The 24331-nt window shown below is 34.5% G+C and overlaps 2 protein-coding genes across 2 annotated transcripts; one reads left to right on the top strand and one right to left on the bottom strand.

Moving 5' to 3' along the window:
• Positions 1–13556: 13556 nt before the first annotated feature.
• On the top strand, positions 13557–16960 carry LOC108471519 (proline dehydrogenase 2, mitochondrial-like). Its single transcript, XM_017773130.2, has 4 exons — positions 13557–14228; positions 15601–16246; positions 16340–16580; positions 16689–16960. The coding sequence occupies exons 1-4, from the start codon at positions 13665–13667 to the stop codon at positions 16780–16782; spliced, it is 1545 nt and encodes a 514-aa protein (XP_017628619.1). The 5' UTR covers positions 13557–13664; the 3' UTR covers positions 16783–16960.
• A 3133-nt stretch (positions 16961–20093) lies between these two features.
• On the bottom strand, positions 20094–24074 carry LOC108459302 (probable inactive ATP-dependent zinc metalloprotease FTSHI 3, chloroplastic). The gene is made up of 4 exons (XM_017758653.2): positions 22739–24074; positions 21610–21933; positions 20992–21292; positions 20094–20417 (listed from the first exon to the last, which is right to left on the bottom strand). The coding sequence occupies exons 1-4, from the start codon at positions 23837–23839 to the stop codon at positions 20224–20226; spliced, it is 1920 nt and encodes a 639-aa protein (XP_017614142.1). The 5' UTR covers positions 23840–24074; the 3' UTR covers positions 20094–20223.
• Positions 24075–24331: the final 257 nt, after the last annotated feature.

Consider the following 24331-nt stretch of genomic DNA (forward strand, 5'->3'; position numbering starts at 1 on the left):
TAAAAAATGTAGTATGATGCATGCATATTGTATTAAAACCTTGAAAAACATTTCTTCATTGCTACGATCATTCTTACACTCATCAATCATGTTGCCTTAGGGTTCCATGATTAACTAGCAAGAACATGAATTACATATAATCAGTTCATTAATCTTAATTCTCAAGACTCCATACGAACTAACAATCGTTTAATGTTTGACCATTATCTCTAGCTTAAATATCATTTCTTGGGAAAATATTTAATAAAAGATTATTTTTTGTTTGTAACCATTTACTCAACACCCATCATGAACATGCTTTCATTTGCGAGTCATCTTAAGACAATCTCATTGAGAGTCATACATAACTAGTTGTCCTTAAAAGGAAATCTCATCCAATGAACCCATATGATAAAGTTTACCTTGGGGTGTGGCTAGGGTAGGAACCAACTTGAAACTTTATCATGATACCACTTATGGGCCATCAATGGAGGTCGTAGGTCTTGTTCAAGGACCTTCTCTCACTTAATATTTTAAAAGCATGTAATGTTTTTATCCTAAATTTCAAGAATGATCATACAATAGTCCTAATGACATTCTTACCAAATTTATATGAATATGCATGACATGCTATGAAAATTTTATAATATTCACATTCATTTATTCACAAGAATCAATCAATCATAAAAAAAAAAAAACAATTTTGAATCTCCATAGTTTTTCTTTTAAGGGAAAAACAAAAGAAGTGAATGTGAAACATGCACCAGGCAGGGTCCCAGGAAAGGGAGGTGAGTCATATTTGACCACTTAAAAACCAAGTCTTTCCTTGCCAGAGCCAATCCTAGACATGCAGATTCTTATTACCACACTTCTCACAGCAATCGAATAACCTAAATAAGTGAATGGAACAATACAACACAATTTTTTCTCATTATCACACTTCTTATTTTTTAATCGATTAACTATGGATCATCTCATACATACATATATATATATATATATCACAATTATAATATAACACACTATAAATATTACAAACAATTATAAAGCAGAAATATAAGGAGATAGGTAATTAAAATAAAATTTTCAGTCATTGTCTCAATGGTTCTATTTCTAGAAAATAAATGAAAAACAAAAATTACACAATTTTTCACCACAAGGCATTCTTTGGTTCTATTTCCTAAGAACCATAACCTTGGCAAAAAATGTCACATCTCAAAAGTCGGGTTAGAAGAACTTAGGTTAGTGAAACCAAGAGTGGTCACGTCTGGTTTTGAATTAAGGTTGTGAAAATTATGTCAAGTAATTTGTTTTGGTTCAATGATTAAGAGATGTGAGTAGTGTGTCTGAGGTTTTGGGTTCGAATCCTTTCCCTTGAATTTTTTCTAAATCCTAATATTTGAACATCTAATTTATAAATTATTTTCGCTCAACTGATGTCAAGAATGAGCCTGTTGGTTCAGTGGTAAGGATTCAGCTTACCCTTTGATTTTGTGCTTGAATCCCTATGTATGCAAAGTGAAAGTTATTATTTTTTGTTTTAAAACTCGAGGAAAAAAATATGATGTGGATAGTTAATAAAAGTTAGTAGGATAGTTTTAAAAAAAAATGATGAGGGAATTTCCTTATTTTTCTCCTTCAACCTGCCATTTCTCTCTCCACTCTTTCATTTTGCATTTTCATGTTAAAGAACTGTTCACAGTTTTCTTTTCTTCTTTTGTTTTCTTCATTTTTTTCTATTATTCCTTTGCAGCTTTTAATCTTTTCTTTTTGATCGTTTATACGTGTTTTTCGTCATTATTCTGTCTTTTGTCTTGCCTAGTTTTTGGATTTTGTTCTTTGGTGAATGATTTGGAGTTCCGAAATTGTGGTAAGTGATGTGTAAGTATTGTATTTTTTGCCATTGTTGTTATTAGTAAAAAAAAAAGGATGTTCTTTTGGTAAGGTTTTATTTGAGGAATGCTTGTTGGTTCGATTGTGCTTCGATTATTTCTTTTGGGTTTCAGTTAGGGAAGGATAGCGAGCTACATAAATCTCTTCCGACAAATTGAGTACCTTAGTAATTGCTTTCTAGGCAAGGGCTGATTTTTCTAGCATTTTTAGCCGAATGAATGTTTTGCGTTCATTGAAATTGTATTAGATTACTTGATATTTTGGTGTTAATTTGTTCTTTTGGTGTCACAATAGGAGTTAGCAGTGTTACTTTTGAGTCGGCACCGGAAAAACAATAAGGTGTGTGTTTCTAGTTCAAAACCCCCACGAATAAATCTAGAAAATCTAGAAAAAAAACCCAAGAAATTTGAAATTGTTCTTCATTACATAGTCATGTGATAGGCCGTGTGGCAGACTGTGTGCGCCACACGATCGTGTGGCTGCCAGTGTGTTAGGCTGTATGGGGGCACACGAGCATATGCGATTACACGGGCAAAATAGGTAGGCCGTGTGGGGCACACAGGTGTGTGCGATTACATAGTCAAATCAGGGAGGACGTGTAGGGTACATGGGTGTGTGCGATTACACTAGCAAATCAGGTAGACTGTGTAAGACACACAAGCTAGTCATCTGGGCCGTGTGAAACCACACAGGCGTGCGGCCCATTTTTCTAGAATTATTCGTTTGGGCTGATTTAATCTACAATTCGTAATTAAACCCTCTATGGGGTTCATTTAGCTTAAAAAAGACCTGAAATAAGGTATATGTGTTGTTACGTTCGGTATGTGAGTTACATGTATAATATATGTGTTGATAATTTTTGAAAGCATAACTATTTTTGTAAAGCATGTGTAACATCTGTATTCTATTATCTGTTCTGATATGATATCTGATTCAACTATGTGATATGTACGTATGTTATTATTGTTTTGCATGTGCATTAGGGTGGGTTTTGATGATAGAGGAAGTGTTTTAGGCAGTATTATTGCAATTTTAACGATTAAATCACAATATATGTTTGGTAGCTCAACTACACCATTATGAGTGGCATACCACCACGACCCGGTGTGATTGGAGGGATGGATTCATGTAGTCCTATTGGTGTGATTGGTTGGACGGAGTTGGTGTGTAGCAGATGAGGGTCGGATTTGTTCTGATCTGATATGACATTCTAAAATGATATTTGTTTCTGAATATATGAAATTTTGTTATGATAATTGCATATTATAAGTAAAATTCAGGTTGTGGGCCAAGTCACACATTGGGCTTCTAGCTCACTCGTTTGTTTAATACGTTTCAGGTAATTTTCAATCTTAGGACTAGACAGCGTGTGGGAGTTCGATTAATTTCTCACCTAAGTTGGTTTGATTATTTTTAATTAACTTATGAATTTTGGACTAAGTTTTTAGATTTGGTTTGTTTTGGGATTTTTGCTTTGATCTTTAGTCTTTTTGGTATTTTAACATGAAACTGCAAAATCAAACGATTTACCAAATTTAGAATCCGGTTTCTAAAATTAAAACTCTAAAATTTTCGATGCAAAGATTAAGTAATCACTTAAGTGTTTTTCTATAAAAAATTAAATGGTTTTTAACGAATGTTTCCCTTAGTTTTGGAAATAACCTGACAACATTAGTATTTTTAAAATACACGATTTAAAATTCAAATTTTGGGTTTGAGACAAGTGATTTTGAATTTAAGTTTTACTAAACATTTGTGAGAGTTTTGCCAAATTTTATATTTTCGAAACGCATACTAACTTTAATTAAATTGAAAGTTCTTAAACGAGTTAATATAACTTCTCAAGATCTAGTCATAACCTCTAGGCCGAGTTTGGGGTGTTAAAAAAAATAAAAATTATATAACAAATATATAATATCACATCCATTCTCATATATAACTCAAAATATACATAAGACCTAAAAAATGTCACTTTCTATGTAATTGAATCATTCAAGAAGAAGATAAATATATTTTGATTATCTGTTTATACTTATAGATAGAACACAACCTGACTCATGATACAAATTGTTGGAAAAACAAGTTTTGAAAACGGAGTGAAAAATAAGTTTAGGGAAAAACCCGAGTTTTAAATTTTTTTCCAAAAATAAGAACTTAGTTGTGATATTTAAAGTAATAAATATTTAATCAAAATTGTACCTTTTCAATTCGTTTAAGATGAACGTTTCGACCGATTAGTCTTATTTGCTATCCTCAAGCTCACGTCTGCCAAGTGTAGGCTCGCTTTGTATCAGAAATTTTTTAACAAAAATTACCAGTGGAGCAATTTCATAATTTTTCTAAACTTTTGGGTCAAATTGTTAATAAGAAAAATGTCTCTAGAAATCTTTTGAAATAATTTCTCCAGAAAATTTTCTCTATACAACTTTCTCTTAAATTCAAATGTATGTAAAATAATGACCAATAGCTCTTTTTATATAGGGAGAGTTTAGAGACTCCAACTATGATTAAACTAAATCATTTTAATATTAAATTAATATAATACTTATCAAGAGAAAAATTAGATTAAATTTCATATTAAATCTATTAAATTAATAGAATATTTATCTACAATATAAATATTAAATTAAATTAAATATTAAGATAATCACTTTAATATTAAATTAATAAAATATTATTAAGATAAATATTAAATTTAATATTAAATCTATTAAAATAATATTATTTTTGGAATCATTAATCTAAAATGAAATTATCCGATAGAGTCACAGTAGAAGTGTGATTTCTCCATTACTTAACTGTCGAAGGACCACCTGCCTGCCATCGAAATGCCACTATCGCCGTCGTCGGCACCGTCGTGTCCGGTGGTGCCATCACAGGTGTGACACCCTCATGGCACCCGAGCTAGTTCGGCTATTGTCGGTTTGGTTCGGACCAGTGATAGCTCGACCAGTCTAGTCTTGTCATCGATTGGATCGTCGGCCCGATTTCACATACCATACCCAGTTTGACCTTTTTTGGGTCTTGGTTTCGATTTTGAGTTCTAGGGTCCAATTTTTGATCTCAAGTCCAATTTTCAAGTTGAATTACTCATTGGGCCAATTATCTGACTTGAAAATTAATTTCCAAAAATATCATATTTATTTTAATTAATGTGGTTAATTTAATATTAGTTGATCAAAATTAATTTTCCAAAAAATAACTTAGATTTTTCAAATTAATTTTTTTAAGAAAATTATTTAATTAAATTCTCTAGTTAAACAATTCTCACGACCGCCTAATTTAATTCCACATCGAATGAATCAACTCGATTAAATTATTTCTAAAGTTGTAAAATTTTCTTTTAATTAGTAATCTTGAAAACTAAGTTTAATTTTATTAAAAACTCATTTCTCAAAATCACAGCGAAAAAATATAATATTGACAGATTTTTATAAAAATCGCAATGAAAAATTTTGCTAAAATCATATTTTCTTAAAAATCATTATTTCATGTAAATTCGATAAAACATCAACAGACAATTTAAAACGTCAAAAACTAAGTCGTATCCTTGTCTAAAACTTATTTTCGTTGTCGCGGCGAAAAAGAGTGTGTTTGTCAGGTTTTAATAAAAACCAAGTTTCATAAATAATCTTATCAAGCACTAATTTATGCAGTTTTTAAAACTTAATTTCATGCAATCAAGTCATGCAAAACAGAATAAAAATCCCCAAGGTAATATCCCATGCCACAGTTCATAAATAAATTATTACAATCCCAAAATAATTATTAAACTTAATTTAAAATATTTATGTGTGAAAACATTCAAGAAACTCCTCCGATAGTCGTATCCAAGTCCTAACCTCGTGAGTTATTTGAAAAGTAGGAAAATTTAAAGGGATGAGCTTTTAAAGCTCAGTGTGAATTCAACATCAAAGGGAACAATATTTAAGACATGCATTTCATGAATATTGCAGCACCTATATTCAACATCAACTCACATATATCAAGGTGCATGAGAATGTCAATGCAGAGTTTTTTCAAAAATCAATGCAAGTTTTTCAAAAACATTCCTACCCATCTCCACTACACACCAATAAAGAGTTTCTCAGAACTCATCCATCTAATAACACACCACGTTGCGGCCAAGCCACTCAATATCGCAGTCAAGCTGCATCATTGTGGTCAAGCCACTCAATATTACAGTAAAACTAACAAAGTCTTCCTCCTTTCATAATCATCTCAACCCATGTATGTGATATGACATATCAACAAAATTTTTCAATATGCATGCTTAACATGCTAATCAAATCTAAGATCAACATAGTCGGCATGCTTAACATGCAAATCAAATCTCAGTTAATAAATCAGTAGCATGATTAAAATATATATCATGCATAATCAATTTTGCAATAAAATCACATGTCATGGGAATTGGTATATACATATAATTTCACATTAATCATTTAATTACATCACTTATAACATAATATCACCACAATAGTCAGTTTGAAATACTTACTTGTGTTTTCCCCTTTTTCAGATTTAGCATCTCTTAGGAATACTTAATGTATCCCCAATATTCCACAACATATAGATCTTAATCAAAGTTTCAATCTTACTAAATATTATTATTGATAAATCCATAATTAAATTCTTGATAAGTTAAATCCACACTTGATGATTATCCTTTTCACTAGATCTAAACTCTGATTTTTAGTGATGGGACAAAAAGACAAATCTCCCACTTGATCTGATTGAAAATATGATTTATTAAAGAATAAAGTTATTAGTTTTGGTCATGAATTCAATCTTTAACTCTTAAGAGTTTGAGTAGAGAACTTACTCTTATTTCCTTTTTATGAAGAAATATGATTGATTTCTTATGGGTGTAGAAAATCTGAATAATTGAATCAACCCTTCAAAAATAATCACGTAAAAATCAGCCCTTATACACAGTTATAAGTAATGGAGAAATTGATATGGGTCTTCCCTATAGATACTTACGTTACTAAGATTAAGTTGGAGAGATAAAAAATCGTCGGAATAATCGTTCGATAGAGGAGATTTATCTAAGGGGAGTTCAACATCCAAATAAAAGAAAAGAATAAATTAAAACATAGAAATAATCTATGAACTTAAGAGAGAAGGATTGATAGATCAATTATTACTAAATAAGTGAAGAGAAAACAAAAATCAGTGAAAAATGGTGACTAACGATAGTGTGCGGTGGTGATGAAGTGGTGGTTTGGTGGTAGAGAATGATATTAAGTGGTGGTGAAAAGAATGGAAATCAATGGTGTAAAAGAGGAGGTTTAGAGGCTAAAATAAAACAAAAAGTGATAAAGGGAGGAGCAAAGAGAATGAACGGCCAAAAGGAGAGGAGAAGAAAACAAAATGAAAGAAAAATGTGAATGGTGGCTACCTTAGGTGGGATGGACGATTCAAGCTTAGTAAATGGGAGAAAATGGAAGTTTTGAGGGACAATGGAATGAAAAGTAGATCATGGGAACATGTGGAGTGAAAATAAGTTTATAGGGGAAAGTTGACCAGTTAAAAGGGGAAAGAATCTTTTCTTGCATGGTAACTAGGAGTGGACAGTATTTTCAGTTAAATTTGAAAAATAGTCTTTCAGTTAAACTCTGTTTACTTGTTTCAATCAAACACTGATTAGTTTAGATTATTTTATTATTATTTGATCTATGAATTTAGCCTATAAATAGGCTCTTTTACAACCTTAGAAAATACACCCATTAGAAATTAGAACTCATAACACATTTAGAGAATTTTGTGTTTACGTTTTGTGGGTTCTTTATTTTCGGGTTTCGGGGTTTAGTTTTTATCTTCATCTTTTGTACTCTTTGTTATTTTACCATTATAGTAAAATTATCTTTGCCCGTGGTTTTTTATCCTCTTTGGATGGGTTTTTCCACGTTAAATTTGTGTGTTCAATTTATCAATTTATTCTGCTATTTTCTTGTTCGTTACTTAATTGGGTCAGAGCTAGTTCAATTTTCATAGATCAGTCCGTTCAGAGATGGCAACAACAAGGTTTGAAATTGAGAAGTTCGATGGTGAGACAAATTTCAATCTGTGGCAAGTTCGGATGATGGCAATTCTAGTTCAATCAGGCTTGAAAAAGGTTATTATCGGGAAAAAGCTTGAGAATCTAAATAAAACAGAATGGGAAGAGCTTGATGAAAAGGCTTTATCTGCAATCCAGTTGTGCCTCACGAATACAGTATTGCAGGAGGTATTGATAGAGAAGACATCATCTGCCTTATGGAAAAGGTTAGAAACTCTTTATGCGAATAAGTCTCTGGCTAACCGTTTAGTGTTGAAACAACGTCTATTTACGTTTCGCATGAACAAAGGTGAGCTTCTTAGAGATCACATAAGTCAATTCATTACTCTTTTAAATGATTTAAAGAATGTTGAGGTTTATATTGACGATGAAGATCAGGCTATGCTATTATTGTGCTCTTTACCCCCTTCATACAAGTCTTTCGGGGAGACCCTGATTTATGTTAGAGACAAACTCTCGTTCGAAGATGTGAGGGGTCATTTGTTGAGTAGAAACAAACTCGACAATGAGCTTCATTTGGATAGCAAGATAGATAGGAAAGCTTCCGTTTTGGTAGCATCAAAGAAACGAGATAAAAGGTGTCGCTATTGTAAAAAGTTAGGTCACGTCAAAGCAGATTGTTATAAACTGTGAAATAAAAAAGCTGCTGAGAGTAACAAGGAAGATGTAGCTGGTGCTAATTTGGCCGATGAAAATGGGGATGATTTCTTGTTAGTGTGAACAAGTGATAACACCAAGCTCACGTTCGAGTGGGTCCTAGATTCAGGATGTTCTTTCCACATGTGTCCCAATAGAGAATGGTTCTCCACATACAGTTCGATTGAAGGTGGAGTTGTGCGCATGGGAAATGATTCATCTAGTAAGGTAATTGGTATTGGTACTGTTAAAATTAAGATGCACGATGGGACGATTAGGACACTCTCAGATGTCAGATATGTACCTGATTTACGAAAGAATCTCATCTCCTTAAGTATTTTAGACTTGAAAGGATGCAAAATCAACATCGAGTCGAGCGGTATTAAAGTATCTCGTGGAGCTCTCGTTTTGTTAAAAGGTAAAAGAACCGGCAGTCTTTATATTCTAGAAGGTTATACAGTGACCGGTGAAATCGGACGTCCCTCATCCGTTACGAAGTTGAAGTCAACTTGTTTGGAGTGGAGGCAAATTGGTCATAGGAGGGAAAAAGGTATGACTGTTTCGTTGAAGAGAGGTTCTCTTTTAGATGCAGGTTTTGAAAAGTTAGGGCACTGTGTTCGTGAAAATCAAACCTGGGTTAGTTTTGATTTGGCAGTGTACAAGTCGAAGGCTAGAAGTCTTCCAGTTTCTAAGCACAAATTCGACTCAGTTAATTCTCTACATAGTTCAAGATAGGCTCGTGGCGGGCCTTGGCAAAGATGGCGTTGTGGAAATATGAGTCAAGGTGGAGATTTGTTAAATATGACTCCTATTTTCAGTTAAATTTGAAAAATAGTCTTTCAGTTAAACTCAGTTTACTTGTTTCAATCAAACACGATTAGTTTAGATTATTTTATTATTATTTGATCTATGAATTTAGCCTATAAATAGGCTCTTTTACAACCTTAGAAAATACACCCATTAGAAATTAGAACTCATAACACATTTAAAGAATTTTGTGTTTACGTTTTGTGGGTTCTTTATTTTCGGGTTTTTGGGGTTTAGTTTTTATCTCCATCTTTTGTACTCTTCGTTATTTTGCCATTATAGTAAAATTATCTTTGCCCGTAGTTTTTTATCCTCTTTGGAGGGGTTTTTCCACGTTAAATTTGTGTGTTCAATTTATCAATTTATTCTGCTATTTTCTTGTTCGTTAGTTAATCAGGTTAAAATCCTAACAGAAACTTTGGCCAAGGTTTTATGAACCAAAATTAAATAAAAATAATGAGGATATAGGAAATTGAACATAAGACCTAATGGAATTTATTTATACTCTTAATCACTAAGCCAACTCACTTGTTAAAAATCTAACATTTATTCAAAAACATGGTGTGACATTCACTAAAGTTCGAAGCAAATCTGCATCAATTAGAAAATAATGTAGGGAAAAAGATTTGAACTCATATCTTCAAGGACAGCTCCACCACTACTAAATCACTAGACTTGATACTTATTTATTATCAAATGCGCAAAGGTCCTCTTAAAAAAATTCAGACGTGACCACTCTCGGTTCATTAACCCAATTTCTACTAACCCGATTTTTGGAATGTGATAGAAGATTTTGAGATAATTTACTTGGATGACTACGATTTCATGCTTGGCTTGAATTTCATTGACAAGATTAATGCTTTGGTGATTCATTTTGTCGACTATATGTGTATCTTAGATGCTCGACAACAACAATGCATTGTGTTAGTGAGTCAAGACATGAGAGGTGGAACCAAGATATTGTCGGCAATCCAACTAGCACAGGATGTTTCATGTGACGGGAATATTGGCTTGGTAGATCAGAGTGCTGCAATGACTCCCTTGGAAATGCTAGAAGGGTAGAAAACTAATATGAAGCCTATTAAGGTATTTGTAGGGCTACCATCTATGAAAGAGGTAGGTTGTGCTTCAAACTTTGGGGGTAAAGTAGTGATGCAAACTAGACAGTTAAATCGAGTAAATGTGATGAGCGAGGTACATCTCATATACTTATCTAGTGTTTTTTTTATTATGACTTACTATTGGCTTGGCAAAGGCACAAAAGTTCTGAAATGGGTAAGTCAAGAGGCTTACAAGCCAAAAGTTAGCAACAATTGATAGGCGTCAAAACCACCAAATAAAAATTCCTACGATAAAATAACTCTAAACAGTAGTAAAGAGTAGCATGGTCGAATCCATAACAATTGATTATTGTTATCTAATTTCTTTTTTTTCTTGTGAATAGGATTTTTGTCTTGGAAATGGTTATGCCGACAACTCAAAAAAAACTTGCTGAAAAATAAATAAATAAAATAAATTAGGGGATTTGAAAATGTTTAGAAATTAAATAAGTGAGATAGAAAAAATAAACAATTATATTAATTGAAAATAAAATAAAATAATAAAGTGGATTCGAATTACGTAAACATAAATATAAATCCTTAGCCTTAGCCTCAGTGAATTTCAATTTCCGAATCAATACTTGAAAATAGATTTTCTCTTTCAAACCATAAATTGGTTATAGCGATTAAGAATATCCTAACCTCCAATTCTTCCTTTCATAGCTGATTCCGGTACGACCTACAAATCAACTCTTAGCGTTTGTCTAACCGCGATACACACGTTCACAATTTAAGACCCTGAAAGCCTTGCGTTTTGAAGAATTCAACTCGGATCAACGGCCTCAACTGTGCGGGACGTTTAAATTTGATCAATATCTACCTTGACAAAAATCCCACTAGTATAGCCCCACCAAGATACACTAATTTGTTCGCGAGAATTCAAATTCAGGACGACCGACTCGACTTCCCAACTATATGCCAAAATTACTCTAACCCAACGCGCGCCTTTTGAATTGAAATTGAATTGATTTTAAAGGACGAATTTGCGCTATCCCATATTCCGGAGAGGTGGTAAATACCATTATGAAAGATTTTTAGTGCAGATTTATTTCTTAATTCTTGACCCGAAAGAATACCGGCCTAAAGCTAAGTTAGAAGTTTAGTGAAGTATGAAATTAACCATGCTTGGTTGGTGTATAGAAATGGTTTTAACGGAAATAGTAGAAGATGAAAAGGGAAAGGGACTTCAGAAGCAATTATGCCAAAGTATTGAAATGGAAAAAAACTAGAAGATGCATGTACTGCACACGTGAAAAAAGAAAGGAAAAAATGAATTGATTTTTTTCTATTCAATTTCCAGGTATTCAAGGTGTGTCTTTCAAAGGCCACCATACACCCTATTTATATATAAACCATATATTAAAATTAGTCTAACCCACCTAACAACTAATTACATGAAATAAAATATCATATTTTCTTTTCTATATACGGCTTTTACAAAGTCAAAAATCTGATCAGCCCTTAAATATTTCTAAATTTCTGATTCAACCCCTCTTTTATTGCTCATGCTCCAATTTAATCATTTTATGCTTGTCTTTGAATTAAAGCATATGAATTTCATTCTTGACAAAATTTAAACATAAAACCACCAATTTAGCAAGAATTAATTGATTTGAGCACGTAAAATATGTAAAATAAACATGTTATCATCAATACTTAAGGTTAATCCAATACTCAATATGAAGGTGTCGAAGCCTATCTGTGAGGATCAAGGGGATCCTGATCGAGACAAGTCATGACGAGGGCAAGTAAGAGTAGTGGACATTTGCGAACGAGATGTACAAGAAATAGATATAATTCAAGGCGTAGAACTACCCAATAGAAAGACTAGTCGAGAATCAGTTGAGGCATCAAGACCATTTCGAGACAAGTCAAGCTAGTTCCATTCCAAGGATGTGATGAGAGCATCACGAGAATAGGTGGGGGAGAATGTCACGAGCCGCAAATTAAAGCCTGTGACCATTGGACACTAAACATCCCATAGAGGTCAATTGACCAAATGTGGCTCATTTACCTTGCATAAACTAGCTCGACTCATGGAACGTATGGAGAAGCCCATCTACTTGAAGTCTAGTTAGCTCAGTGAAGCACTCAAGTAAAACTAGAGTTACTAGCGTAATTAATGCAAATCCTAAAGGATAAAGATGTATAGAGTTTATATCTCTTAAGACTCATCTTGTAGATAGGCACGAATCTTAGTTGTCGATGTAATTCGATATGTACCGTTGTATTTGGGGGAGCTCAACTATAAATAGAAGCCTTCCCCTCATTCATTTGTATTCACTCAGTTGTAAATCTTCAAAGTAATAGAATACTTTTAAGAGCATATACTCAAACACTCGGTGTGTGCTATTTTTCAGTGGCTTTTTTTATTCATTCGTTACTTTTTCGTTTTGAGTTTGCTTCTGATTTACTTTGGTGCCTTATAGAGAGTTTCTGCTAGAATTCTCATTTTCCGAGTGTAAGACTGACTTAGGCAGATTTGAACCCAAGCAATTGCCTAAAGCCACGCAATTTACTAAATTAAAGTTCTAACCCCGCAACACTAGAAATTGAATCTATTTCTAGCAACAATTATTGAAGCAAATTTCTTATAATGTTGTAAGTTATTCTAAATCTCTCAGTCACATGTTAGGTGACATCCAACATGTAACCCATATTTAATAAGCATGTCCCATTTAATGCGTTCATCACATTTTAAATTTTAATAGATTTAATCTTAAAAAGCGAAATATAATTTGGGACAAGAAATGAAATGTATTGGCGGCTTTAATAAATTAGATAGATAGAGATTTTGCATTCTTAGTCATCAATATGTCAACTTGTTTAGGATTTATCCTTTAATAACATATTTGCCAATCACGCCTTAGTTTGCAAAGTTGTGAGGCCTTGAGTGTATAGGTTCAATTTTTTCTCTATCCAATTCTTAATCCATTGTGTTTTATAACACTTTATTTTAATTATGGATGTAATTATAATTATAAATATACAAACATTTATTATTTATAATTATAAAAAGAAGCCTCCTTTTTGAATTATTGTTAGAACTGTAACCAACATTACCAAGTAAAATAATTTAGAGATACATTATTTTTTGTCTATAAATTCCCCTCTTGTTTCAGACTCCCATAACTTAGCTTGCAAGTCAAAAACTATATTCTCTAATTGTCCGCTCGCTCCCTTCTATGGCAACAAAGTTTCTCTCACCAAAGCTCCTCAATACCTTCCCCTCATTCACTAGGTTTCTTAACTCAGCCTCCACCGCTTCCCTCGCCGCCGTTGCACCTCTCAATTTTGACGAAAAGCCTGAACCCGCCGCTGTTGAAAAACAGCCGACTTCCCTTAAACAAGAATCAATTACAAACGCAACCCTAGACCTTGATGATCACCAAAGGCTTTTTGGTTCCATTCCTACCTTGAACCTACTACGTTCAGCGGCCAACCTCGGGTTGGCTGCTAACGAGCGGTTCGTAGATTTCGGCATGTGGATTATGAATTCTAGGCTCATGGAAACAAGTTTGGTACGTGACGCTATATTGAAAACAGTTAAACATACGTTCTTTCAACACTTCTGCGCGGGTGAAACGACGGAGGAGGCGGCGGACTGTGTGAGGAGAATCCACGACAAGGGTTTCAGAGGGATGCTGGTTTATGCGGTGGAGCATACGAGCGAGAACGCCGGTTGTGATCGAAATTTGGAAGGTTCCCTTGGGAGTGTTGAATTGGCCAAGTCGCTTCCAGCTTCGTCTGTAAGTATTTTTGGTTTCGATTTAGCCATCTTTCTTATCCTCATCTATTCTCCTCCCAACACGTAAACCTCTACGATTCTCAAGGTCTTATCTTCTCCTTCAAAACCATTATTAGCATTCCACTTAACTGTTTTAATTATATTCGGATTAACTGCGGACACTAATATTTTTAATTATTTAAAAGATTAGATACTCTGCTTATACTCAAATATTAAACACGTGAATATAATTTTTTTTATTTTAAATATGATTTTCCCTAGTATTCATATTTATTTTCCCTCTTATCAATCGTAAGATGTTTCAATTTGAAAGTTTTGGATTTCCTTTTCATACATATAAAACACCACCCTTTTATTGCTGTATCCTCATGCACGTGAGCTTTACGTTGTGGAGGCGGTCCCACAAAATTACTACTAGATAGCTCGCTCGTTCATTAAGAGTCAAGATTTAATATGACTATCCAACACCAAAAGTCCAAATATATAAAGAAAAAATTGATGATGATAAAATCGAAGTTTTTTTGTAGGATCATTATAATATTTTGTCGTTTAATAATAGAACAAAGTTGAAAAAAATATAGCCGTATGTGCGTATGTACGCATATAAACAAAGTTGTGATACGGGGGCACTTGATTGCCAGAAGGTTATTGGTCTATCTTTTGCAGTCATGTATGATGGAGAAAGTAGAGAGCATTGGTGAAAAGGATCGGTGGTTGTTGTGACAACTGCCTTTGCTAGCGACAACATACAAAACAATAGACAACTTGTCTGGCTAAACGTGTATCCTTTCGTTTCTTTTTTGGCCACGCCTAGGAAAAGTTCTCGGCTATTAATGATGAAAGGGAAGTTGTGTTTAATGATTCTGTAGGAAGGAATCCAACATTTAGGATTTGAGCATTCAGTATGTCTCTGTCACAAGCAGCTTTCCAGCTATACTCCAGCTTGGAAATGTTGTGTTGAGAAAACAGTAGATAGATCTCAGCAGCCGCCATATCCTTTGTTGAAGAATTGCAAGGATTGAATGGCTCAACTAAGTTTATCTCTTCCTTAATCTCCCCATAAATAAACTCCAAGAAAGGCACTTGAAAGTGCATGTCCTTTTTTCTTTTTCCCTTTTTCCCCCTACTTGCATGATATGATTGGTTAGAAAATTGAAACATCTTTGGTATGACGGACAGTTATGACTCGATATGAGTTTAGGGTCGACACGGGTATGTTTAATTTATTAAAATCATATCATACTCATGTCCTAATATGTGTCAAACACGAAGCACCAAAGTTGGAGACCACCTTATTTAATGTTTTTTTTCCTAGAACTTTAGCAAACTTTTGACTGACCATGATCTTACTTCTTTGTCCCCTAAATCTACAGGTGAGCTTTGTCATAGCAAAGATAACAGCAATATGCCCCATCGGCCTGCTAAAGAGAGTTAGTGACTTACTGAGGTGGCAATACAAGGACCCTTCTTTTTATCTGCCATGGAAACTTAACACTTTACCAATTTTCTCAGACTCTAGTGCTCTATATCACACACTTGAAAAGCCTGCACCATTATCCCCAAAAGAAGAGTCAGACCTTCAACTAGCGCACCAGAGACTTCTAAAACTCTGCCAAAAGTGTGTTCAAGATAACGTGGCATTGACAATCGATGCTGAGGACACATCAATACAACCTGCCATTGATTACTTCACATATTCTTCAGCAATCATGTATAACCAAGATGATAATCCTATTGTTTTCGGTACAATTCAAGCATACTTGAAAGATGCAAAAGAGAGGCTGTTCATGACAACCAAAACTGCACAAAGTCTGGGGATTCCAATGGGGTTCAAACTAGTAAGGGGTGCTTATATGTCCAGTGAAAGCAAATTAGCTTCTTTGTTAGGTTATGATTCCCCGATTCACAACAGCATTCGGGAGACACATGCATGCTACAATGACTGTGCTTCTTTTATGCTTGAGAGGATTGCTGATGGCTATGGTGCAGTTGTTCTTGCTACTCATAATGTTGAGTCAGGTAATTTACTATAATTCAAAATTTTCATTCCTCATACGAGATTTCAAGACACAGGATTGATTAACGAATAAAATGCCAACAAATGATCAACAGGGCAACTGGCAGCATCAAAAGCATGCGATCTAGGAATTCAGAAGGGAAACCAAAAGCTAGAATTTGCTCAGCTCTATGGAATGTCAGAGGCTCTTTCTTTTGGTTTGAGAAATGCAGGTTTTCAAGTTAGCAAGTATTTACCATATGGACCTGTAGATATGGTAATGCCATACCTTCTAAGGAGGGCCGAAGAGAACAGAGGACTGTTATCGACTTCGAGCCTTGATAGTGTACTCATGGGGTAAACTCTTTTAAGCTTTTTAGTAAGGGAGAGCTAAGGCTCCATGGAACTATAAAGTGATGTGATACTGATCAATTTTTTCTTTCCGGCTTATCTAATTACATGCAGGAAGGAGTTGAAGAGAAGACTTAAGAAGCTGCAATTTGCCAAGTCAGCGATGGCATCTCTTAGTAGCATGAAGATAGAAATAGGAACACATTGAATGTTTTAACCTAGGGGTTAAACAATGGCTTTCACTTCCAGGGATGGCTATATTGTTCTTATGAGATTGCAATTTCCGCCAATAATGTATAAAAATAAGAAATAAATGTAACCTTTGGTGATGAATATCATATCAATGCCACTCCACAATGTTAGTTAAAAAAATCGGAACCCTAATCCCTAAACCTGAATTCAGAGTCAAATCTCCCCCAGCCCCAGCCCCAGCCCCAGCCCCAGCTCCAGCCCCGCCACCACTTCCTATGATCCTGCCTATGGAATAGGAAACAACAGTGCCTCCAAGGATATAGTACCAAAAAGAAAAAAGAACAAATAACTTTCAACTTCCAAGAAATCAAAATTTACTCCATTTTCTATCAATTAGTAGTGGAATTTATTTCACTACTGATCACTTCCACTACTGATCACCATATAATAAAAATATTATAAATACATTCTCCAATGTTAATCGAAATTAGTGGGTAGGCTCAAATCCCATACTCAAATAGGAGATAACAGGAGAGGAAGTGGAAGCCAAGCCAAATGGAACCATTCATTTTATTATTCGTCAATTATCACAAAAACTATGATTGTACTGATAGAAACCAAAGCAGAGAGTCAAGATCCAACAACCGTTCATTTTATTATTCGTCCATTATCAGAAAATAATCATTCTACTGATAGAAAACAAAGCAGAGTCAAGATCCAGCACCTTGCACTTTTTACTTTTAAACCGACAAAAACTGAAATGCACGAAGTATTACTAGCAAATAGAAAGCACTCATACAAATCATCTCATGATAAGCACATGCGTGTATTATGTTGAAGCTTATGATAAAATTTTGCAAGTGCATATCAAAGTCATGGCCAAGTGGGAGCCCCAATCAACTGGTAAACTACTAGTGTGATTATGACTAGCAGAGCACGCAATTCCTGTATGGAAAAATGAAGGTGCAATATGCAAACCAACCACTCACCATTGGATGTAATTGAACAAAAGGCTGTTGAAGATTCCACTCTCCCTGCCCACTTTAGTTGATTAGGATTCCATTTGTCAAGCAGAGATTCCTGAATATAATATAAAAAGGGAGATTAATGTGTAACTTGAGAAAGATTTTTCACATTGAAAAGGAATTCAAGCTGTTTGTCTTGGTGGAATCTAGATGCGGATCTAGAATCATTGTCATATAGGTATGGTAATTCAAGATGACCAAATAAATTGGAACTCTAAAACTGGCCCAGAAAAGTTCGAACCAGCCTCCACTCAAACTCGAATCTAATAAAATGTCAAAACCCATACCTGAGTAAATCCAAATCCTAGATAATTTGAAAACAAACAGCCTAAGCCTAAGCCTAAGCCTAAAATGATCCTAACCTGAAATAAAACAAACTTGAAATGACTCTACATCAAAATCCACAACAACCTGAACTTAATACTAAAATTACAGATTTAGTTATCAGTTTTATTCTAACTCGAACTTAAATCTGATCCAAACTCCAGATAACCAGACTAAAAATGACCAAAACCAAAGATAATGTGAAAATAAAATGATCTAATCTAAAGAAGACTTAAACCGAAGCAATTGGACCTGAGCATGCCTTTTGCCACCTCTAAAGACACCACATATGACAACAAGAAGCAGGTCTGAGCATAAGGTTAATTTCTCTGCAGAGAGAGAGAGAGAGAAAGAGGAGAAAAAGCCAGCTTTATGTTATGCATCTGTGTGCTTATTGTATTGCGATTCAAGGCAATTCTGCCAAGGCCACTCCTTGTTCAAATCCCAGCCCCATTGCTGGAGCCTGTAGCTTTCCTAGCATGCTTTCTCTTTGCAATTTGAGCAGATTTGATCGGGCTCAAACCCACTTTATCCTGCAAGAGGGGGGATTTATACAAGAAATATCCTGGCCCAGAACTAATAGAAGCTAAATGCTGGAACTGAAGGTTTAAAGCAATACAGTAACTAATAAGTCTTATGAACATATTGACCAAAGAGGCACGAGCATATTAAGCATCTTTATGCTATTAAATACAAAATCAAATCTAAGGCTTCCAATTCATACCACCAGATAGGGGAAAATATCAACAAGAGGGAGGAAGTAAAACATTCCTCTTTCCAAAGGAGAAAGAACAAAATTTAGTAATGTGCACCATTAAACAGATGGACAAATGAAGACACTAAAGTTAATATGATTGCAATGGTTGCAACAGAAACTATCAGTTGAAATGATGAAATTTTTTATGGTCAATACTTGAATTTTAAACTGACAATATGAAACAAAATATGAAAGTATGATCAAGGAGCGAGAAACTAAGTTGGCAAAAAAAGTGTATTAAAGACATGGATAATACGATCTTTAACAAAACCAGTATTAAATGAGTAGGGAAAGGAACATCAGAATTTTAAGCAACACTTGATTCAGTGCTGAATCTCTGTCGCAAGTGGAATGTATTTCTGGAACTTCTTAACAAACTTGATAATTTATTCCAAGTTTAAGAAATGTATAAAAAGAGAAGGAAAAAAAAGAGAGAGACAAGGAAAAACAAACTCATAACACATGAATGCAAAAGGAAAGATAACATGCTAATTGATAATTGCTTTTTTATTTTATATAGTAGCCTCATGAAATTAGCAGCACAACCATGTTTATAAGAGTAACTTGTCAAAATAAGAGTAATTTTAGACATAGAAATACATTGGAAAATGGCGGTTATGGCTTTAAATTTTTCCAGTCTAATTCTCAACTTGACCTTGCTTGAAATTATAGTGAGTAGCTATTACAAAGTTCAGACCACAATGTTACAAGTGTTGAACAATTATTAGGTAGCAGAAAATTACCCCACATGCTTGCTAAGTGGTCAAATAATTCCAGCAGCCAGCCACAATCAGTGGTCAACATTCTTTCACATCTCGGGGCTTAGTTCTATTTATGGTGTAATCAAGGGGTTTCAATATTGAATTTATCAATTTTTGCAGAAGACCAGAAGAATAAATATACACATAATGCTAATTAACACCCTCTGTTTCATTTAAATCCTAAATAAAAAATTTGGGATATCAACAATACTTTTGTCAGTAACGAAGTACCAGACCATCACACAACAAAAGTTGTTGTTAACTATCACGTTTTGGTAAAGTGAACAACAAGCTCAATGGTCAAACTTTTGATCATCTCTACAGGCTAATGATCAGTGTGATCATAGCCATTTACCTAGTAAACATCAATAAGATGGATTGCTGATGGGTTATGAGGCCATTGTTAGGACATCTGGACGCTAATACCTGAATCATAAGAGGCAAAGCAGCTATTCCATCGTTTCCAATACAGATCTCTTCCAAAAATATTTTAAATAAAACAAAACTGTTTTCAGATTCATATCTAAAAAGCATCTGAAGAATCATATAACCGACGAATTACAGTACAAGCACTAAAAAAATAGCACTTATCAGCTTAGAGTTTGATAGCCCACAGGCCCTTGCAAGCCATCCTGTCTTGGATCACTCTTTCCCATTAAGGAGGGCACCCATGGAAAAAGTTTCCCAAGCTCCTTGCCTATGGTACTAGGCTGTCGATCATTAATCCCAAATTTAGCTCTCTCAACAGCTTCCATTATATCTTCCCTTGTCACAGTTTCACCACCTACAGAAGCAAGCACAGTGATACAAAAAGTTCATCCTTGTTGTCTAGAAAGTGAGTTTATAGCACAATCATAAATATTATTTGCATAAAAAAGAATAAATAAATAAGATAAAAGGTCTGTGCACACTGCCAGGTTGTGAGGTGGGGTACCAGAGACTGGACCGAAAACTAGTGGTCTGCCCCATCTAGGATTCCTGGCTTTAGATTAAACAGGTTATTGAACAGGTTTTTCTTATTCTATATGTTGTAAAACTTATTTAAGTGATGATCTTTAACTCAAGACCACTTCCTCAGACATTTAAGCCTTAACAATTGAGCCGGTTGCATTTTTAGTTACATTATCACCGTTTTTATTACTTACCAAGTACTCAAACCAGTTCAACCAATTAAACCAAAATCTTGGCCCCTTGCAGGTTTGATGACTGGTATGGTTATTAAAACATTTTGGGAATGATTGTAGGGGGTCTGATTCTATGATGCTCAACGAAAACGACAAAAAGGAAAGTTCAAAATGTAACTGGCAGCGGAGGCACCACACTCTGAAATCAGATAAAGCTATGTATCAGCTTCTCACCTCGACGAGCAGCAAGTAAAGCAGCTTCATTGACAATGTTCGCGAGATCAGCACCTACAAAACCTGGGGTCAGTGAAGCCACTAACTCAGAAATAAGTTGTGGGTCTTCTTCTAGAGGAACTCCTCTCAAATGTACAGCCAAAATCTTTTTCCGTCCTTCCTCATTTGGTTCCCCTACCAACACTTTCCTTGAGAAGCGACCAGGGCGACAGAGGGCTGGATCCAGTGCTTCTGGCCTATTAGTTGCTCCAATTACAACTACTTTCATGTCTGACTCAAATCCATCCATTTCAGTCAGCAACTGCAGCAGCAAAATGAAATTTAAAAGCCCATTAATAGCTGGAGATCCAAAATTCCAAATTTTATGTAAAATTCTATTATAAGTTCAAAAATGAAACTTAAAGAAATCCAAGGACAGCTCCTCAGATTAAATAATACTCATTGGACAAATTAATTTTTTTATTTTTTTAGAAAAGATAGTTTGATTCTAAAGTGCAATATTTACACAGAAGTGATAAAATTGATTATTGAAGTCCCAATATGATCAGAATAATAAAGAATTTAATAATAGAAGTGAATACACATAAGCAATGGAAATAGAGTTGAATGTTAAATTGCCTGGTTCAATGTTTGGTCTCGTTCATCATTGAAACTTCTACCACGCTTCCCTCCAACTGCATCAAGCTCATCAATAAAGATAATCGATGGTGCAGATTTCCTTGCAACATTGAAAAGATCTCTGATTCGAGCTGCTCCTCTACCAACAAATAATTCCACAAATTCACTTGCTGATACACTGAAGAAAGGAACTCCAGCTTCTCCAGCTACTGCACGAGCCAGTAATGTCTTTCCTGTTCCTGGTGGACCCACTAGCAACACACCTCTAGGTAATTTTGCTCCCAGTTTTTGGTAGTTTACAGAACCGTGAAGGCATGAAACTACCTACAAAAAGAATGTGTCAATGAAAATAGCCAGCAGAAATTTACTTCATTATTCATGAGAGATTCAATAAACCTAGTTTGTAATAATAGCTACAAGGAACATCAGACAATAGACAACAATACCCCAGAAAAATAGTGGTTGCACTACAGAGAGCGAAATGATCAGAAGATATATAGAACTTGTTAAACCAAAAAAAAAAATGATTTTGTGCTAACCAAAAATATCATCAAATAATTCTTATCAGTATCATCAAAGAATTCTCAAATGCGTTCCAAAGCAAATAAAACCAAGGCGAGGAGATCATAGTAATAAAAAGGAGATCTCCATGTACTATTTTCCTGTGTCAATACCCAGAAAAAAGACTTTGATCATCCGGACGCATCAAAAGGGGATGCTCTTCAACTTCTTTCATGTCTAGGTGCATTTAACATATTTTTTAATAAGAAATATAAATATGTGAGGATATGAGTTTTAAACCATTAAAGGACAAAAATTGGCAGCAAGGTAGATGCCATATTCTCAGACATATTTATAATACAAAGAGAGTAATCAATAACTGACATCATTGACAGTCCTAAAGGAAATCACAAATGAAAACTATGGGAACATCCCGGCAGGTTTTCTACCTTCTGTAGACTATATAATACTCAGAACAAATTTGAATGAATTCTAGAAAAGAAGCAAAACTGCATCCCTATCATGAATTCCATAATGTGGCCAGCACATGAATACATTGACATTAAATATTAAAAGAAGAGAAGGCGGAAAAATGATATCCATTTTGTGGAAATAGAGAAGTGCTTACCTCCATAAGCTCCACCTTAGCAGTATCAACTCCCTCCACATCATCAAACCCAACAACCTGATTATTTGGTCGCCGCTTCCTTGCAGGGCTATTAGCAGCAGAAAGTTGACGGTACAGCAGCCACATCAAAGGAGTTAAAGGAATCCACAAGGATATTATAGTTATTAAAGTATTCCTCATTGACATTAGAACTGACTGAGGAGCTGAGCTATAAGTTGTTCCCTTTTCTCGCATCAAACTAAGAAGATACTTTTCGTCATGATCAATTTTTCTTGTCAAATACATCCATGCAGACGTAGAAGTTTTAGGTCTTGAAATTTTCTTAAATAGACCTTGTTTTTGCAATTGTCTACCATCCACCACACTATCCTCTCTTGCAGCCATACCAGTTAGGTTTTCTATTGAATCATTCCCAGCTGATGATTCTTCTTCAGATTGTGTATTTTCAGCACTTTTAGAATTCATATTGAAATATATACAACGGGAACCCTCTTCAAGCAAAACTTTGGTCACAGAACTACTCTGCAGGCTTGTTATAAACTCCGAGTACGGAACAATCTTAGGAGATGGCACTGCAGTTAATTTCAAGAACAAATAGCACATTCCCAACGCTAGAGATATTATACTGTATAGACTAACTCTTCTTATATTCTTTCTTAGAAAGACAGCAATACCATTTAACATCGACCTAAGCGAAACTCTCTTCATTCTTATTGCTAACAACCGCAACCTTGGACGCAGCCTTAGTGAAAATCTCTTTCTTACATTACTACTTCCTCTTCTTCCAAATTGGGTTTCCTTATCTCCACTATTTCCCCTCATCAATAACCCATTGGGTGCCTTGCAACAAACTTGAAAACCCAAAGAAGGAACCTCATTTCTTCTTCCATTTCTAATTAACCTAAAGCTATTATGACCAGAAAAGAACAAATTCTGGGTTTTGCAATGGTTATATCTATATATTCCAAGTGAAGGAAAGCAAAATGAAGTATCAGAAAAGCTAATATTTCTCCAGATAGACTTGGGTTTTCCACTATCAATCACCAAGTTTTCTTTACTAACAAAAACCCCATTATTGCACACAACACTGAAACAAGCCATGTGTTTTGTACATCAACAACAGCAAATTTGAGAGAGAAAACCAACCAAAGGTACATAGATATCAGAAACTAGGTAGCTTGGAGTCAAAGAAGGGCTTTACTTATTACCTGGATGGATGAGCTTCTAAATTATACATGGGATGGAACTGAGGAATGAAATGAACAGAAGGAAGGAAACTTTATCTTCATTTGTTTTCATTTAAATTAGATATATTTCTATGTGGGCTTTTTTTTTTTTTTTTTTGAGCAAAGATTGAACACTCTTTTGCAAAAGATCTAACGGTCCTCAAGTGTTGGATGAATTGATCAGATAAACACGGTGTATGTGTGGCCCAAAAAACTTGCAACGGTTCAAGGGCTCCGGCCTAATAAAAATTCGAATAGATGATACTTCTCAATTCTATTTACACTTCCAAGTATATAAATCAAATAATAATAATAAATTTACAAATAAATATTAATAATTTTATTTAAATATAAATTTAGAATTTAG

This window comes from Gossypium arboreum, chromosome 7 (assembly GCF_025698485.1).
Source record: "Gossypium arboreum isolate Shixiya-1 chromosome 7, ASM2569848v2, whole genome shotgun sequence".
Taxonomy (NCBI): domain Eukaryota; kingdom Viridiplantae; phylum Streptophyta; class Magnoliopsida; order Malvales; family Malvaceae; genus Gossypium; species Gossypium arboreum.